This window comes from Marmota marmota, unplaced genomic scaffold (genome assembly GCF_001458135.2).
Source record: "Marmota marmota marmota unplaced genomic scaffold, marMar, whole genome shotgun sequence".
Taxonomy (NCBI): domain Eukaryota; kingdom Metazoa; phylum Chordata; class Mammalia; order Rodentia; family Sciuridae; genus Marmota; species Marmota marmota.
This window is the reverse complement of record NW_025999880.1, coordinates 16,453,852-16,472,421: the sequence shown is the minus strand read 5'-3', so window position 1 is coordinate 16,472,421 and position 18,570 is coordinate 16,453,852. Positions and strand designations below refer to the sequence as shown.

The 18,570-nt window shown below is 53.9% G+C and overlaps 2 protein-coding genes across 2 annotated transcripts in view; both read right to left on the bottom strand.

Moving 5' to 3' along the window:
• Znf385c (zinc finger protein 385C) overlaps positions 1–18,570 on the bottom strand; it is a 52,309-nt gene that overhangs the window by 6,094 nt on the left and 27,645 nt on the right. The window contains exons 3-4 of the mRNA XM_048791352.1: positions 2,380–2,528; positions 362–472 (exon numbers count right to left, since the gene is read on the bottom strand). Coding sequence (XP_048647309.1) covers positions 362–472; positions 2,380–2,528 — 260 coding nt within the window. The remainder of the gene's footprint in view (positions 1–361; positions 473–2,379; positions 2,529–18,570) is intronic.
• Positions 2,896–12,354, bottom strand: CUNH17orf113 (chromosome unknown C17orf113 homolog). The gene is given in 4 exon segments (XM_048791319.1): positions 2,896–4,267; positions 4,269–4,587; positions 4,590–5,664; positions 6,987–12,354. Coding segments are annotated over 4 exon segments (1,977 nt in total). The 5' UTR covers positions 7,530–12,354; the 3' UTR covers positions 2,896–4,227.

Below are 18,570 nucleotides of genomic sequence, written 5' to 3'. Positions count from 1 at the left end.
TAAACTCTGAGGTGCTTTAACACCTCAGCTCCAGACCAGGAGCTTACAGGGGAGCCCCTGGGACCCAGAGTGGGTAAGGGCAGTCTTCTCTCTTGCAGAAGGATCCAGAACATAGGAGAGTGGCAAAGGGGGGGTAGATGGAATCCCAGTCGTCTAGAGGTAGGCAGAAGAGGGTTATGGAAAGAGGCAGGAGAGAGGAGAGGATGGGACAGTTGAAGTATCAGAACTGTCTCTTCTGCAAACAGGGCTCGAAAATAAGGACCACAGCCCCTGAGCTCTGGAAGGACCCTAGAAGGAAACCCAGTCTCCAGCCCCCTCATTGCCCAGCCCCCTCCCAGGAGTTCCCATGAATCCCTCTCACCGCTGAGTTGAACCTCAGGTGACAGATGTTACAGGAAATGAAGAGCTTCTTCTTCAGAGGGGAGGGGACCCCAAATGTGTGGCTGATGACAGCTTTCTGGACTGGGTCCATCTGTGAGGGGGATGGGAGGGCACAGTAACTCTGGGGTTGATTCAGGAAGGACAGTACCAAATGCAGAAAACTAAAGACCACTGAGAAGTCAGCCTCTAGGAAGAACTTTCCTATCCTGTGGATGTTAGACAAGAGATAGCCTCTTCCCTGGCTGACTTACTTGTCAGCCTGGACTTGTTTGGAGGCAGGGGGATGGCCAGGGTAACCCAATGATTTTGAGAAGTAGAACCATGGGCTAGTGAACATCTTGACATCTCTTATTGTCCCTTTGGTCTCTGTTTTGTTGTTTTACAAGAATCACAACTATTGGGACAAAGAATTGGGTACAGAAGGAGGCTGATTCATAGTAGGGTAGGGAGGGGGAGCCTGGGAGGAATGGGCGAACTCTAGATAGGGCAGAGGGGTGGGAGGGGAAGGGAGGTGGCATGGGGTTAGAAATGATGGAGGAATGTGATGATCATTATTATCCAAAATACACGTATGAAGACACGAGTTGGTGTGAATATACTTTGTATACAACCAGAGATATGAAAAATTGTACTCTACATGTATAATATGAATTATAATGCATTCTGCTGTCATATATAAATTTTTAAAAAATAATTTTAAAAAAAAGAAGAATTGGGGGCAGGAAGAGGCAGGGAAGGGACAAAGAATCCTCCTGTTGGGATTTCCCCTCCTCTAACCCAGCCTGTGTGCTCGGACCTGGGAAGACGAGCCCTACTTTTGTTTTGGCAGTTTGGGAGACTGAACCCAAGGGCACTCTACCACTGAGCTACATTCCTAACCCTTTTTATTTTTTATTTTGAGACAGGATCTTGCTAAGTTGCCCAGGCTGGCCATAAACTTGGGCTCCTCCTGCCTCAGCCTCCAGGAGACCCTTGGATTACAGGCATCCACCACCAGGGACTAGTCCTGTCTTATCAGTTCTACCTGCAACTAGGCCTAAGGCTCTGATAGCTTGTCAGGATTCTGAAAACTATGGCCAGAAAGGTGGTGACCAGGGAGAGAAGCAACTGGAGGCCTGAGGGTTCCCAGAGCAGTCTCATTTCCTTGGAATATTAACCTAGGTGTTTTCTTTATTTTGCTTATTTTAAATAATTTTTTTTTCCTCTACTAAACCAAGCTTTTATGTTTCTTTTTCTCAGGAGCTTAGTTATTTGACCAAAAGCAGAAGTTCTCTGGTTTTGTCAAGAGGAACTTTCCAAACCTTCCCACAGGAAGAACACAGAGGCTTTGAGAGAGCTGGGTGGGGATGAGACCTCAGAGGAAATGGCCTACAGGGCTCTCAGCAAGGAGGACAACAATGATTGTGGCCACCCTTAAAAGTCAATGAGCAGGTCAGTGAGGTACAGTGAGGAGTCTGGTCCAGAGGCCTGTCTCCAAAAGTCCTTGACTCCTTAGGATCTCTGTACCACCCTGGAGAGCAGGAGGAAGGAGGCTCCTAAGGGTGACTGAGATGGAATTAGAACCGTTCAGATACACAGGCATACACATTAATCACAATTACCCAGGCACAAAGAGTTGCTCACACACACACAGGACACCAACATACACACTCCATCCACACACAACACACAAAGATCTACAAAGACACAAACTACAATAGAAAAGCACACTGACTGCACAGAGACACGTGGCTTATCCACAGGCGCTGCACCAAAAACTCAAGGGAGACCTACCATCTCTGGGCAGTAGTGATGGCAAGATAGGGGAGACACCATCTTGTTCCCTAACCTCTACTGAGCCCAGGGGTCCCTATTCAGGGGGCTCTTAACCACTGTAGGGGATGTTGCAGGAAAATGAGCTCCTGGTTAGACCCAGAGGCTGAGGCTGGCCTCTGAGCCACCCTCCCTGCCCACCTCCCCAGCTGGCCACACTCACCCACCCGCCAACCCAACCCGTACCGTGCTGAAGTTGGGGAAGAGACTGAGCGGGGCGGTGCCATTGAAGTGGAAGGCGAGCAAGTGCTTGAAGTCCAGCGGGGGCTGCAGAGGCCGAGTGGGCAGGGGCAAGGAGGCCAGCAGGGGGCTGGGGGCACTGGAGGCTGGGCCTGCTGCAGGAGGAAGAAGGGCAGGGTCTGAAATGGGGAACCACAGGGCTCTTTCCTACCTCTGTAGCCAGAACAAAAGGCCGATGGTCTTGGGTGTGGAGCCAGGGCAGAAACTCCTGTTTCTTCACAAAGTGGCATCAGCCAAGCAGACAGAAATCATAGGCCCCATTGGTGGGCTCTCACAGGTGGGCAAGCAGAGGCAGGAAGTCCACAGCTGAGGGTTCCCAGCCCAGAAGGATGACCCTCCCACACTTATAGACAGAAGCAGCATAATGGTCCAAATGCACTCCCCAGGGGAGGTCAGTCAAGGCAGGGGACAGAAGAGATAGGGCTGGCCCCTGACATACATACCACCATGAAGACTGCAAAATGTGCTGGGTTTCCACTTTATTGCAAATGAAGCCCAAATTCAGGGGGCTTGGGAAAAGATCAGCCCCCTTCCCTCTCACTCTCTAGCTGTCCCCTCCCTCTATCCATATCCCACACCATTCACAGGAAGGGCTGACAAAAGGGAATGGAAAATCCATCAGTCTAAGGGTTGTGCTCCTCAGCCCTGGTGAGGTCCCAACAACATTTCCCTGGAGGCAAAAAGTAAAATAAAAACCCTAAGCATCCTGGGTCAGGCCAGAGGCCAGCCCTTAGGGGCAGCAGGTACAGCAGCACCATGGTCTGCAATCTTTGGTCTTAAAGGTCTGAGGCAAGGGCAAAAGAGAGCTAGGAATTTGAACAACCAGATTTTAAGCAAATTAGAAATAAATCCAGTCCAGGGGTGTGGGGCGAGGTATATAAAAGAAAGAAATCCAGTCCATTTGGGACTTTTTTAGACCCTGTCATTGCAAAACCAAAAGAAGTCTTTTTGATTTTTATGTGTTAACACTATGAAAGGATAGATTTATTTCACATCTGTAGATTTGTATGTCTATATACATGGTCATATACAGAAAGGCCCTCAGGCAGTCTACTGGCAGGGAGGGGAGAAAGGACACCACAATCTCCATGATCCATTGTGCCCTTGAACCATGAGCACATGCAGAGTATGCTGTGCTGTGTGTCAAAAAAGAACATGGTCTAATGAGACTGAGGCCAACCTGAAAAACATGGCAAAAACCTCCATCTCAAAAAAAAAAAAAAAAAAAAAAAGTTTTTAATTTTTAAAAAAATCTGTAAAAACAAACACGGGGCTTGGGGGGTAGTTCAATAGTAGAGCAACTGCCTAGTGTGCATGAGGACCTGAGTTCCATCCCCAGCACCCCAAAAAGTAAGCACAGTCATCTGCTCTCCTGTCTTACCTAAAAAGAAGAAATACTGTTGAGTGTTGGGCTAGGAAACAAAGACCAATTCTTTCCCTCAATTTCCAAGACCCAGTTTTCCTTCCTCCAACCAAGAACCCCCAACTTTTCTAGGGCCAAATGTGCGTGGGGTCCAGAAAGGGAAAGGGTAAGTTACTTCTCACCAAATTCTGGAAAGGGAGGAGGTGGGAATGGGGGGTTCCGATGCCCTGACCTTACGTAGCTAGCCTCTCTGTCCACTTGCTCAGGCCCCTCTTCCCATGCAGCCCCCAGGGTTAGGAGCTCAGCAGGGGTAGAGGGTTAGCTAGGTAGACCACAGTTAGTAGGTCAGCTTGGTTGCAGCATAGTCAAGTCTGGCTTGGCCCTTGGAGCATCCAGGGCTGCAGGCTGAAGGGGCAATGAGGAAGCCATCCTCAGGTGAGCTGGGATCCCAGGAGCCCCTCCCCCCATCCACTCTAAGAACTCCGCCGCCAGCGCAAAGTCAAACTCATGCAGCGGGGGCCCGTCCACGGCGATCTTCACCACGTGGCCTCCCCGGCCTTCCCCGGTCGCGCTCTGTCCCCACCATCTCAGCTCGCGACTGCGGCCGACCTTGTCCAGGAGGCCGGCGCCCGCGGGCAGAGATAAAGCCAAAGCGGCCAGGGCAGCGAAGTCGGGAAAGAGCTCGTGCAGCTCCGAGTTCTCGCAAGCCAGCTTGGTGCACAGCGCCCGCGGGCTGAGCGGCCCCAGGCTGAACACCACGCGCTTGAAGAGAGCGAAGTCGCCCAGCGCNGCGCCCCCTCGCCGTGCGCACCCAACTCTTCCGGGGCCTGCGGATAGCGGCGGGGGTCAAAGATCGCCGCAAAGGCAGCCACGGCGTCCAGCGAGGGCCCGGGATAGGAGTCCCGCAGCCCCCTCTGCATGGAGTCCAGAAAGGCTCCCCGCAGCCGCTCCAAGTCCCTGATCGCGGCCTCTGAGTAGCCGACCAGCTCCAGGCTGCGGTAGGCGCAGCGCCCACCGCCCCGGTCGGGGTCTGAGAGTGCCAGTTCTCGCAGGAAGCCCTGGAGGCGGGCTCCCCCTGAGCAGCGCTGGGCTTGGAGGGAAGCTGCTGCCGCCATCACCATGGGCTGCAACAAGGCCAGGTCGGGCTCTTCCGGCTGCAGGATGAGGGTAAGCTTCTGCACCGAGGGCAGAGCGTCCAGCAGCAGGTGGGTGAAGGCTACGAAGGTGAACTGGCGCAGGGCCAGAGCCAGGGCTGCAGCTGTCGGTGAGGCTGGGGCTGCGGCTTCCAGGGTGGACACCAGGCAAGGCCAGGCCTCTGCCACTGCTTCCACAACAGGCAAAAGGGAGGCCCAGGGCACTGGCCTTGGTCCTGCCAAGTCAATTGCTGCAAGGTCCAGGGCTGCCCGGAGCTCAGGGACCATGTGAGAACTGGGGCCACCGTGCAGGCGGAATAGGGCATCCAGTATGCTCTCATATTCACTCAGGTAGGCAGGGGGTTCAGGATCTGTCCTGCCAGGGAGGCAGTGCAGTTCGGTGAGCAGTGGGCAGGTAGCCTGGAGCTGCAGGCTGACACTCCCTAGGCGGTCACTGGGGACGGTTGAGCTGAGCCAGGCTAGCTTGGGTGCAGATACTCCGAAGGCCTGCAGGATGTCCAAGAGCTGACTAGCAGTGGCCCTGCCCTCCTGTAGTTCCACACTACCCAGGAAGGTGGTAGAAGGCTGGCCATCACATGGGGATACCGAAGTGGCAAACAGGGCTAGACTGTGGGATTCAGGCCAGTCCCTGGTCTCGTCTAACACCAGCCCCACAAATGGGGATGCCTTCAGGCGCTGGCAGGCCTCTGTGTGCAAGACACTGGCAATGGCCACCTGGGACAGCCAGGGAGAGAAAGGGAGGGAGGACAGTTAGGTTTGTCCTGAGGACAATTAGGCTTGTCCCGAAAGGGAGGTAGGCAGTGCAGGGTGGTGGAAAGAGCACAGTTCTTGGAGTCAGACAGACTTAGGGACTAATCTTGGCCTTGCCACTCACTCATTGTGTGCTACCTTGGGAAAGTCCCTTCACCACTCTGAAATTCAGTCTTCTCAGCTGTAATACTTGGTCTCAGCTAATATCTGCCCCCAGTCTTTATAAAGGGTTTTCATGACTTAAAAATGTAAATTTTCATTATTGGTCTCATAAATTTAAAAGTTCTTTATGATCTATAAAGCACTCTAAGAAGGCTAGTTTTTTTCCTTTTGTTTTTCTGCACATGGTCCCAGTCTACCTTATTCCTGGGAGTCTCCTTCCACTGTTCAGCTCAGAGATTAGCAACAGACACGTTCACTAACAACTCCTGACTTTACATAGAGTGCCAGCTGGGTGCTGTTCGCCATCTTTCTATAAGATGATATGCAACTCACCTACTCCCAAGCCAGCCCCCCAGGATTCACACAGCTGAACCTAGGACACAGCTGCAACTTGTAAGCCTCCAGGGGCCATGTGAGTGAGTTTGAGCTTGCAGTGGGCCAGGGGCAAGCCAAAGGGTAAGGGGAAATGATGGCAAGCCCATACCTTGCCCTGAGAGCATGGGGACTTCACTTTTTAGTAGAAGCCACAGATCTAGATCTTTACATTCATCTCCTGGATGTTTTAAGTTAAAAACTAACACTTTTTTTTTTTTTAAACAGGGTGAGCTGGATATAGTGACCCACTCCTGTAATCCTAGTGATTTGGGAGGCAAAGGCAGGAGGATATCAAGTTCAAAGCCAGCCTCAGGAGCTTAGCAAGGCCCTAAGCAATTTAGGGAGACCCTGTCTCAAAAGTAAATAAATAAATAAATAAATAAATAAAAAGGGTTAGAGATGTGGCTCAGTGGTCAAGTGCCCCTGGGTTCAATCACCAGTACCCCCACCCCCAAAAGTTGAAAACCAATAAAACCCATCTATGGGCCAATCAAGCCCCCAGGCTGCCAGGTTGCCTCCTCTGGCTAGCTAGTGAGAGGAGTGCCCCGTGTGCAAGGCCAGCCTGGCCTCTCACTCTTGTACCCACTGCTGGCCCAGTGCCAGCCTGTGATAGGCCCCAGTGAAGCTTCTGAAGGGTGGAGACAGGAGTGAAGTGCCTGGCTGTTCCACAAGGGCCTAGCATGCTGGGGCTGCTCCCAAATGGCTCAGTGTCCTCCCTCCCACTCCCAGACCCTCTGACTGCCACCCACCTGCATGTCCCTCACTCTCCTGGGGCTGTAGTAATTGCCATGCTCTGTGCCTAGCAGCGCTTGGCACAGGTTGAATCTCTGCAGCTCGAGCAGGGCAGAGCAGCGGTCGTCGGGCACATCCTCCTTGGCCATGCAGTACACAGTGGTCAGCACCGCCACTTTGGCAGAGTCCACCTCTACTTTGACATCCCTGGAGGTGGGGGTGGCAGCCAGGCTGCTGTAGGCCCCACCTCCCTCAGCAGGGCCCTCGAAAGTGGGCTGGCCCTGGTTGACTGTCAGAGCCTGGCGGTGGGCCCCCGAGGTGACGTGGCGCAGCAGGGCGTGACGCTGGAAGTTGTCAGTGCCCACGGTGAAGGCGTTCTCCGCTTTGCCGTGCTTGTTTCGTACCAGGGCCTGGCGACACTCGAGGCAAAACATCAGCTTCCGCTCATAGTCAAAGTCCAGCCAGGGAAACTCCTCCTTCCAGTGCTCATTGAAGTAACGCTTGCACTTCTTGTTGGAGTTGGAGGCCTCTCCTGCTGGCTTCTTCCCCGGGGGCACCATTCCTACTCTAGGGGCAGGGGACCCCCAACCCCCACCCAAATGCTTGTGCCTCCTCCCTCCCCAACCACACAGACACCTCCCTTGACAGGGGAGCTGGTGTGGAGATGAGGGGGGCAGCCCACCAGGCTAAGGGGCACCATCCATCTAACTTAGCCTGGAAAGTTTATTCCTGCTCTGCCGGTGGGAGACTGGAGATGAAAAAGACAAGGGAGAGGTGTTAGGGGGACCGTCATGGTGGGGGCAGATTCTGGTGGGGTGGTGGGGTTCATCCTGCCCAGAGTCCTCCCAGGCTGAGGAGTGAACTGGACTCAATGGGGCAGGGGCTTTGGGGAGTGTGCACTCATACCAAGGGCCAACATCAGGGAGGTACAGGCTCCCAACCCCCTCCAAGGCCTCCTTCCATCCAGGACACGCTATAGCTTGGCTTTGACAGCTGCAGCATCTCAGAACTCAGAGCCTGGAAGACTGCCACCATCTATGCAATCACATGTTATAGGACATTTTTAGGGGAAATTGAGTCCCAGAGACAGAGTGATTCTTAGGGCTCATGAATAGTTCACAGCTGAACAAGGATTACAATGCAGACCTCGTGACTCCTAGCCCAAAGGATGACCAGTCCCCTGCAGCCCACAGCTACCTAGCTCATCAGAAGAAGGTCAGAACAGGATTTTCTCTGGCACTCCCATTCCTGCACACATGCAAGTGTATACACACACACACACCCAGCAGTGATTCTAGAACAGTAGCCTAGACCTGTGGCTGCTTGGGAGGCTGAGCCCCAGAGTGAAGGTAGCTAGCTTGTGCCCCCCCCCCCCAAGCATGAAGCCAGGATAAGCCATTTGGGATCAGAAGGTCATGTCTAGCCACCAACCAAACCTGCCATCTCCAACTCCTAATGATCTCATATCTAATGATCTCCATGGCTGAAAGAGGGAGGTAGGCAGTGCAGGATGGTTAGACTCAGGGACTAATCCCAGCCTCGCCACTTACAGTGTGACTGTAAGCAGTAACTATCACTCACAGTGTGAATTGAGCCAGGCCCTGTGCAGAGTACTTTACAGTGATTCCTGAAGAGGATCAAGGTTACTCTCTGTGGGTAAAGAAATTGAGGCTCCATGACTAAGTGATCTATCCCAGGTTTTGCAAACACTAAGTACCTGAGGCAGAATTGGAACCCAAGTCCTCCTGAACCCAAAGGCCATTCTGAGCTCCTGGGCTGCACCACCTTCTGCCTCCCATCTTTCCAGCCTCAGCCCAGTTCAGGCCCCACTAGCTCACATGGTTTACAGCTGCAGCCTCCATCTCTCTGCTGTCATTCCCCCCACACTTGTCCCTCACCCCACAGCCTGAGAAAGCAAGCTCAGGCACAGATCTACCTGTCACTCCCTTGCTTCTACTTCTTCGGTGGTACCCCATTGCCTAAGTCTGTGCACCTCACCAGGAGCCAACAAGACCCTCCACAGCCTCTGGATACCTCTAGAGCCACCTAGAAGTTCCCATTTGCAAAGCCAATTCCAAAAAAGCCATTCTCCACATATGCAGAGCTGGTACTTTTGTCCCTGTCTATCCTTGAGCCTCCTTTTCCTGGCCAGTTGCCACTCATGCTTTGAAAGCAGCCCAGGCATCCCCCTGTCTTCCTGATGCCCCCAGCTGGGCTGGCACCTGTCTTCTAGTCTCCTGAAGTTCCCTATGGTAAATGCAGGGATTCTCCACGCATGTCTGCACTTGGGTTCCTAGAAAGTCAAGACCAAGTTTGTTCATTTTTGAATCTCTAAGTACTTAGATGCAGATGCCTCACAGTAAAAGCTGATGGCTTAAAACAACTACAGAGTTGGGTGTAGCGGCGCAAGACTGTGATCCCAGGTACTCAGGAGGCAGAGGCAGAAGGACCTTGAGTTGGAGGCCAGCGTAGGCAACCTAGCAAGACCCCTGACTCAAAAACAAAAAAACACATAAAAGAACAAAAGGATTTGTTATGGTTTCATGGAAGAGCTACCTGTGTCTGAAACTGCTGATTAGAAGAACCTAAGCTCTGAGACATCACTAAATGACCATCTTGTCCATTTGCTGTGTGCCCAGTCCTGCACGCCAACTGGCACATGGGGAATACATGTGGTGAGTAGGTCAAACAAGAGCAGAGGAGCAGAATTCCAGGGGCAGCCCACTCTGTGTCACCAGGTGCAGGAGAACTCCCTGGTCTTCTTCCCCTGTACTCTGAGTGGCATTTGGTGCTTCTCACTATGCCCTCCTTGAAACATTCTAATATTCTTCTTCTTTTGTACTGGGATTGAAATCAGGGGAACTGTACCACTGAGCTACATCTCCAGCCCTTTTTTGAGACAGGGTCTCACAAGTTGCTGAGGCTGGCCTCAAACCTGTGATCTTTCGGCCTCAGCCTCCTGACTCATTGGGATTACAGCTCTGTGCCACCACTTGCCTTCCAAGACCCCACATCCCCTGGTTTCCCTTCCCACTATGAGCCACTCCTTGGCCTCTGGAGTTCATTTCTTCATCCTCTTCCCAAGCTCAAACTATCTAAAGGTTTTAGAACCACCTCTGTGGACCACTCTGAAATATACAGCCCCAGCCTGGTCCCCAATCCCCTCCCTCTAGCTGCCTTCTTGGCTTATCTACATAGAACTCTTGATTGATCTTCACAAATATGCCCCTGTCTCAGTCATTTTCATCTCAGAAAATAGCCCCTTTTCCTTTCCAGGTGCTCTGGCCAGAAACCTGCAGTTCTGACCCTACCTCTCTCCCAGTCCAGGGCCTGGTCCACCAACAGGATCTGTAGATCCCACCTCCAAAATCTACCTCAATTGCATGCCTTCTCTCCATGCTATTGCCTGTTGGTCTTGTTCAGCCCACCTTCATCTCCTGCCTGGACTAATATAGTCACTGTCTGAGAGCATTCTGGGTTTCCATCCTTATTCTTCTCTGACCAAGGGGACTTTTTTTCCCCCCTTTGGTACCAGGGATCAAACTCAGGGTCACTTAACCACTGAGACACATCCTCAACCCTTTTTATTTTGAGACAGGGTCTTGCTAAGTTGCTTAAGGCCTTGCTGACTTGCTGAGGCAGGCCTTGAACTTGCTCCTCCGTCAGCCTCCAGAGTCTCTGGGATGACAGGCGAGCACCACCCATGCCCAGCCCAGGGGGACTTTTAAAAACTTATTGCTTAGGCCAAATGTGGTGGTGCACACCTGTAATTCTAGCAACTAGGGAGGATGAGGCAGGAGTACGGCAACTTCAAAGCCAGCTGTAGCTGTAGCAACTTGGTGAAACCCTGTCTCAAAAAATGAAAAGGGCTGGGGATAGAGCTCAGCCATAGAGTCCCCCTGGGTTCAGTCCCTAGTACCACCACCAAACAAACAAACATACACCTCAAATCTCTCCAAGGCTGCCTGCTGCTCTGAGGTCAAGTGCCCAAATTTCTTTGCAGTCTGTTAATGCCCAGCATTGCTGACCCCACTGGTGGCCACTCATCCCCAGGGCCTTTGCACACATGCCCAAATGTTCCTACCCTTCCTATGACATTTTACCTGGCTTCCTGTACTTTACAAAGCTCTGCTTACTTTTGCATAGTTCTGTGGCTTCACATCCCTTCCTTTCCTCCTCGGCCCCCTCCCTTCTCTCACAGACACTCCTCGTGGGCTGGAAAGGTAGCTAACTACTTCTTGTGAACAGTGCCATGCCCAGCAGGCATGCCACAAAATTTGAGGGGTGAAAGAATAAGGAAGAGCAAGCTTCAGACAGAGCAGTGCAGTGGGACCGTGGACCCCTGCTGTGTGGTTAAAATAGCTGCTTTTGATATGCTTTCCTCCTAAGAGGCAGTGATTCTATGACCTTGCCCAGCCCAATGCCCAAAGGATCTTAGAATGGGGGAGGGGTGCAGGACCACTATGACCTTCTGGAAGCTTCTCAGATCCTTTCTATGTACTTGGAAGCCAGCTATCCCATCCTGTTCTGCAGAGGGATAAATGATATGATCTAGGATGTTTTGATGAAAGAACCAAAGAGCAGGCAGCTGGAAGCCTGGAACGTGGAGATTCTAAAACTGCACTTCCCAATACAGTGGCCACTTAGTCACATGTGGCTGTTTAATTGGAATTAAATACAAAAATTTAAATTCAGTTGACACTAGCCATATTTCAGGCACTTAGTAGCCACATGTGGCTAGTGACTATTGGACTAAACGGCACAGGTAGAGGGAACATTTACATCATGCCAGAAAGTTCTATAGGGCCCAGCTGCTCTAAAAACATATTAAAAAAAAAAAATCCATTGACATTACCCCCACCTCAGGTCTGAGGGAACCAAGTTACCAGGGGTAGGGTGTAAATAAAACATTACTGTGTGCGTCCAGTTGTGAGTAAGGCTGACCAGGTGGGAGTCCTTGTGTGGTCCCAGATCCTGCATCTCCACACCGGGCAGGGTAGATGGGAACCAGCCCGAGCTTCCCTTCGGGCAGTTGTGTTGGTCTGCTCCCCCAGACACAGTAAGCCTCAAACCCCAAACTGATGTGCCCCCAGGATGGAGGTCCCTGGCTTCCTCCTCGGGCTCCTGTGGACCCTTTCATGGGACCCCACCAAGTGAAGTCCACACTTTGAGCAGAGTAGGGACCAGATGAGATGAGGCTCCCTTGCACGCCTCACCCATCCTATGGGATGCAAAGCGCTGGGGACTTCCTCTGGGGAATGCTTCGGTTGGGTCCCCAGAGACCCTGCTTCCACCTGCCCGCCCCCCCGCCCGCCACAAGGCCCCCAGTCCCGGCTGGTCCGCCCCCTGCCTGGAAGCTCCGGGAGGGGGCGCCGGCCCAGCACCCCTGCGCCGACCGCACACACTCACAGAGACACGGGAGCCACCATCTTGGGCGGTGGACGCTCTGGCCGTGGTCTCCTTGGGCTCCACTGAGCGACAGCAGCCACTAGCGGTAATCGGGGCGAAGAGGCGCCAGCAGCCGGCGCGGCCTGGAATGCGAGCAGGGAGGCGGCTCCCCCCCGGGCTCACCTGGCTGCGCCCACCTGCCGCAGCTCCCAGCCAGCGCGCTCAGCTTCGCCTCAGCCTCCTCCCACTACGCGCGCTGCAGCAGGAGCTACTGAGGTCAGACCGCAAGAAGACGGAGGGACAGGAGTCCGTTCAGTCATCGCGTCCACCCGTCGGTTTCTAGAGGAGCTCACGGGCAAGACACGGGAAAAGCTGTGCCGGCTGCAGCCAGCCCCGTGCTCAAAGTTTGGGACCAAGAGCTCTGGGATCCACCGGCCGTGGTGTAATCCCACCTGTAATCCCAGCAACTAGGGAAGCTGAGACAGGAGGATCGCAAATTTGAGGCGATCGAACCTCAGCAATGTAGTGACACCCTGTCTCAAAATAAAAAAGGCTGGGGATATAGCTCAGTGGTAGTGCGCCCTGGGTTCAATTCCCAGTACCGGGGAGCGGGGAGGGTTCTAGGATCAGAGAAGCAGGCGATAAAACTGAAGGTCTACAAGGAGAGTCCATTAGGTTTCAGAGCAGAAAAGTCAAGTTTTACAAGAAGAAGCGAAATTTACATGGGGAAGGGCGTTCTAGGACGGGAGATGACAAAGCAAGGTTCCATCAATGGGTCAGTAACTTGAAAGGTCACCGCAGTTCCAAAAGCTCCAGACAAAACAGGCATGGCAGGGAGAAGGGGGAGAATGCCTAATGTTGGAAGGCGTTGCTCACAGGGAAACCTGGGGATTTGGGCCTTTATCTCCCCAGGGATCCCGCAGGAGGTGTCTGGGCTCAATGGGAAGCTGTTTCTAATGAGATCCTTGTAAGGGGAAGACATTAGTGGGGAAAAGAGGGAGGTCAGGAGGTCGGAGTGACCTCTTCCTAGAGTTCTCAGGTGCACAGGGTGCCCTCTTCTGTCTGGGGTCCTCCAGATGTGAAAGGGGTAGAGGGGTGGGTTCCCTGCAGGAAGAATAAGGGGTTGTGGTACCCCAACCCTCCCAGAAGTCTGGGACAGAGCTCCAATTATATTGAGCTGTGCAGTGGATGCTTAGCTAGGAGCTGCCCATCTGTGATGAGGGAAGGAGGAAGGGCAGAACAGGAATAGGTCTGGGGACCACAGGAGGGGCTGGGTGTGGAGGCAACTGAGGAGGGGTGTTGATCAAGGAGGTGCCAATGAACTTGGCAACTCAATCTCTTCTTCCAGTCAGCAGAGTCCCCCAGAAGTGCCTTCCAGCCCGCCCCCCCATAATTGCTCTCCTGCACAAGGGCTAGGGTACAAGTTGCATCAAGGCCTGGGCCCCTCCAGTAGCTACCGGGCACTGTTCCCCAGTACCCTTCATACAGCGCTGCTCTACCACCCACTGTCTGCCTCTGACAGTCACCATTATTATCCCTGTCCTCCAGGGCCTCTGGGATGGAGCATGAGCCATGGCACATGGACACACACGTGTGGCTGCCTGGCTCCTGGCTACACTCAAATGAAGGGAGCTGCCACTGTCGCCACACCTGCCCCAGGATGGCACACTACATGGCTGACAGGTCTAGACTCTGCACCCCAAAAAACATTGGAATGGAGGCTCTTCTCTGATAGCATTTTGCAGCAGAACATATACCCTGGCTAAGTGTTTCAGAGCAGTCCCTCCCCAACCCTGGCCAGGGGTCCACAGCCAGGAGCTACAGATCACTGGACAGCTGCCTTAGGAGGGTGGATTGCTGGCTCTGGTCACAGATGGAACAAACCAGGCTGACATGGAGGAATGGAGGCTGCCCCAGGGCTCCACCAAAGGCTGGGGTAGGGGCACAGAGCAGGTGTCTTATGAAATAACATCAGCCTGGCTGCCACCCAACAGAGAGGATCTAGGGAAACCACATCCTGCTGTTGTGCCATAACTAGAAAAGACACACACACACAGGGACACACTCCCTGAGGACCACAGGCACCCACACAGAGCAGTAGGCATAGACAGCAAGGCACAAATATACATCTCCCCACAGCGAGACCAAGTCTTCCATCGGCACACCCTATACCCTGGAGTGTGCGGGCATGGAGGTGGTGCCCATGCAGAGAAACTTACCCACGGAGGCCACAAGGGAGCATGCATGTAGACACAGACACAGTCAACAAAGACATACTTGTACATAAGCACACCCAGAGGGGCAGATACACAGACCCCTACAGATGCATCTGTATATCTGTGTACAAAGCACACAAACATGCATACACATGGGTTCCTAGACAGATACATTTGCCCAGAGACAGGTGGGTGCAAACACTCTTATGAATCACATGCTTCTGACGTCAGATCATATAGCGGAACACGACATGTCTCCCACTCCTCTCACCCCCACCCCAAGTTACAGGGCACATGACAGGGTCCTCCCAGAGGCACACACATGTGCCCCCCACACACACACATAGCAAATTATAATGTTGCTGTTTCCATCAAATCAAATCTGCAAAGAAAAATGGGAATCTAGGGGAGAGAGAGCCAAAGGCAAGGGTGGGAGAAGGACCAAGATCTACTGCACATTGCCTGGTAGGATTCTCATCATGGCCCGGCGTTCCTTCCCACGTTCTCCCACCCTCTGGGGCTCTGGGGCTCTGGATGTGTAATGCCCAGCCCCTCAAGCTGGAGTAAGATCCCAAAGCCCAGGCACAGAGATGCTGCCCCCGGCCCCACTGTCTCGGGGCCCTTTCCCTGGAGGGGTGATGGCTGTCTCCCTGGACAATGTCCAGGCAACCCCAGTGTGGGAAGGCAAATGGGGAGATCACAGATGGGGGGGGGGCAGTCGATCCCAGTGCTGGGGCAGGCTGTCCAGTAGCAGCCCCCAAAACCAGCCCCAGCCTCCCTGTCTGCAGGGCTGTCTCCTCCTCTGAAGCAGTTACAGCTCCCTCTTTCGCCCCCTCCAATCTGTCCCCCTCCCCTATCCCCTTAGAGGCATTGAAAGTGTGATTCCATACAAAAAACCTTTGACCCAGGCTCCCCGACTGCATTTGTCCAGATGTGCAGAGACCTGAAGTCCTGCAGGGTATCTCCAGCTCTCCCTGTCCCCTCCCTGTCCCTGTCCCCTCCCTCCAACCTTATTCTTAACCAGAGGAGGGCTACCAGCCCAGCCCTGAACCTAACTGGCTCCGGTGTCTCAGGCAGACAACTTTGGGGGACCAGAAGTAGCAGGGAAAGGATAGGGCTGAGGAGGGTGGGGAAACCCTGGCCTCTAAGCTTCTAACCCCTGTTCCCACTCCCCAGGCCAGCCATCCTCAGCACTCACCCAAGAGCATTCTCAGCCTTTGGAGGCACCGCAGCTGAGCGCCTAGCAGGAGCAAATGAAACCCAGCCAGAGTGACAGAGGGAAGGGGGATGTGAGGGACAGAAGGGGAGGGCGCGAGGGAGGGACTCCTGGTCCTGGCTGGAAAGCTGCATCATTACTGGGCCCTGGCCCCCCTTGCCAGGAAGGAGCTGCCCATTCCTTGGTTGCCCCCATCCCAACTGCAGGTGGTGAGAGCAGAGTATGTCCTTCCCCAAGGGTGGAAGTGTGGGGCGAGGGGAGAACTCAGATATGGGAGAGGGTGTCAGCGGGTGTCCACTCACCATCCCCCTCTCCTGCTCCCAGAGGGACCCTGCCTAGCACCTCTTCCACTGAAGTGAAGGGTTGACCTTGTCCACAGAGACCTGAGGGACAAAGGTTCCGAGGCCACCTTGCCTGCTGGAAGGTTCTATCCCTGCTGCTTCAGGGATGCTGTAGGAGCCCCCACACTCTGCCCAGCTGTATTCATTCCCTTCCGGACATTTATCTGCTTCTGCTGAAGGAGGAAACTGAGGCTTAGTGGAGGGTTACCACTTTGTCACAGAGCACTGACCGTGGGGTGGGGGGACCAGTGGAGCCCCTTTGGATGTACTGCTTGGACCATGTCTGGAAGGGAGGTCGTTCACCTGATCAACCAGAATCTGTGACACCCCTCCCTGGCCCACACACCCCTCCCTAGTCCCTTCTCTCCTTTTGCTCCTTCCTCCCCCTCCTCTTGCTGAAAGGTGGCTCTCGACTCACCTGAGCACCTGGTGGCAGGGCCGGGGGGGGGGGGGCGGAGGGGGAAGAGGAGCCGGCCAACCCACAGCTGGATCCAGTCTCGCATTCCAAACCCAGTCTGTGCTGGCCCCCACCCCCTCAGCATCCTGTCTCCACCAGACAATAACCTGTAATCTTGGGAGCAGCCAATACCCAGACCACAAAGCAGGTCTGGGGAGGGGCTGGCAGCAGCAGCTCCAGAAAACAGGTTTGTTCGGAAGGGGCTCTGGGGGAAGGAGTTGTTTATGTGGGGAGAGGAAAGAAACTCAAGCCCCGAGCTAATTAACCCACCCAGAGATACAGATGGAATCTTTGTCTTCTTTGAGGGCAGGGATCTGAGCTAAGCCCCCTAATTCTCTACCCAGACAGCCTTGCCTTTCCTGGTGGTCTGGGGGAGGGTGCTGATGGTCAGGGTCATTCCTGGGGGAGGGAATGTGATGGAAGTCCAGGAGTCCAGGGAGAGCCCAGGGCACCTGTCACCTGCCACCAAAGAAGGATGCAGCAGGAGGCACTGGTTAGACTGCAAGAACTTCTCAGTGGCCCCCTGGGGGGAGCACAGTTTCTTTAATGGTTGCACCCAAGGGGCCGCAGGATGGGGGGGGTCAATGAGGGGGGAGCCAGCAACCCAGGGAGATGCCAAAGGATGGGGGCAGGCTAGAGGGCTTCCGGGGCCTCCTGATGGGACTGAAATTAACCCATCTGTGGGGAGCAGCGGGGTGAGGAGCTCATCAAGCCAGTGACTCAGGCGTGACCCGAGCTTGCGGTCTTTGATCTCCAGGGCCCAGAGTGCAGCCAACTTCTGTGGTCAAAGCTTGGAAAGGAGATGGAGGGACTGATTTGAACAGGAGCTAGGGGGCCTGTAGGGTGCAGGGTGGGAGGGGTGGGGCTCCACATGCCACCGACTGCCGTAGCTGCAGCCCTGAAATCCATCCTCCCCCTCTAGTGTTATGTTGCAATGGCTGATGGGGGGGCTGTGGGGGGACAGAAGGTGGGCCCACTCTGAATTGGATGGCTCAGTTAGTCTTGTCTAAAAGGGTGGGAACTGGTTGGCTTTAGGAAACTCCTTTTTCCGTCCCTAGCTGGGCTAGAGGAGGCATAGGATAAAGGAGTGGCCATGGCCCTGAGCACTTGTGGAATAATTTTGCTGGGCACCAGCCTGTGGGGCGGTGGGCATTCCTCCTGCTCACTCCCAGGCACGGCAGCCCAATCTCTCTTGATATATATGCAGCTCTCCTCAATGGGGCTAGGGGGCAAGTCGGGTGGCATGGAGTGAGAGAGGGTTTATAGTCAGACACCTGGGATGCCAAAGCAGCCGTATGGCCTTGGCTATGTTACTTTACCTCTCTGAGTCCCAGTATTCCAATTTGTAGAGTGAGGACTGAATGTCATCATCTGTCCCTAGGATGGCCTGGTGGGGAGGAATGTCCTGCTGCATGTGGAAATACTTTATGACCAGTTCCCTCCGAGCTATGCTCAGAGTGGGGAGGTCACTCCTCCTTTTTGCATGGTGCTGGCCTAAGGTCTGTACTGGGGTTAGAGCCAGGAGGCTTGGGCCAGCACACTTTTCTCTCTTTGCAGATGTCGAAAAACACTTAAAGTTGCTGGTGGGATGGGTGTATGTGTGTGCCTGTGTGTGTCAATGTCAAGAGAGTCATTGGGGTCATCCTTAGTACCACATGTGTTTCCGATGTCCATACCTGTTGGGGGTGAGGGAGATGAAAGATGGCCTCAGACATTGTCCTGAAGGATGAAAGGCCTCCTGTGGGGGGCAGGTGGGTGGGGTGGCCAGGGGAAGTTAGGGAAGTGCCTGGAGGAGGGGAGATGGGGGAAGCATGGGGTACCTGCTGTTTCCCCATCCTGTATCCCCTCCAGAGGATCCCAGCCTCACTCAGGGCTGGGAGTGAGGATTTCAGGAGTTGGCTGAGGAGCTCTCTGACCTGGGCACTGGCAAGAGGCTCAAAGAATGGGCTGGGGTCAAAGAATGGGCTGGGGATGTGGCTCAAG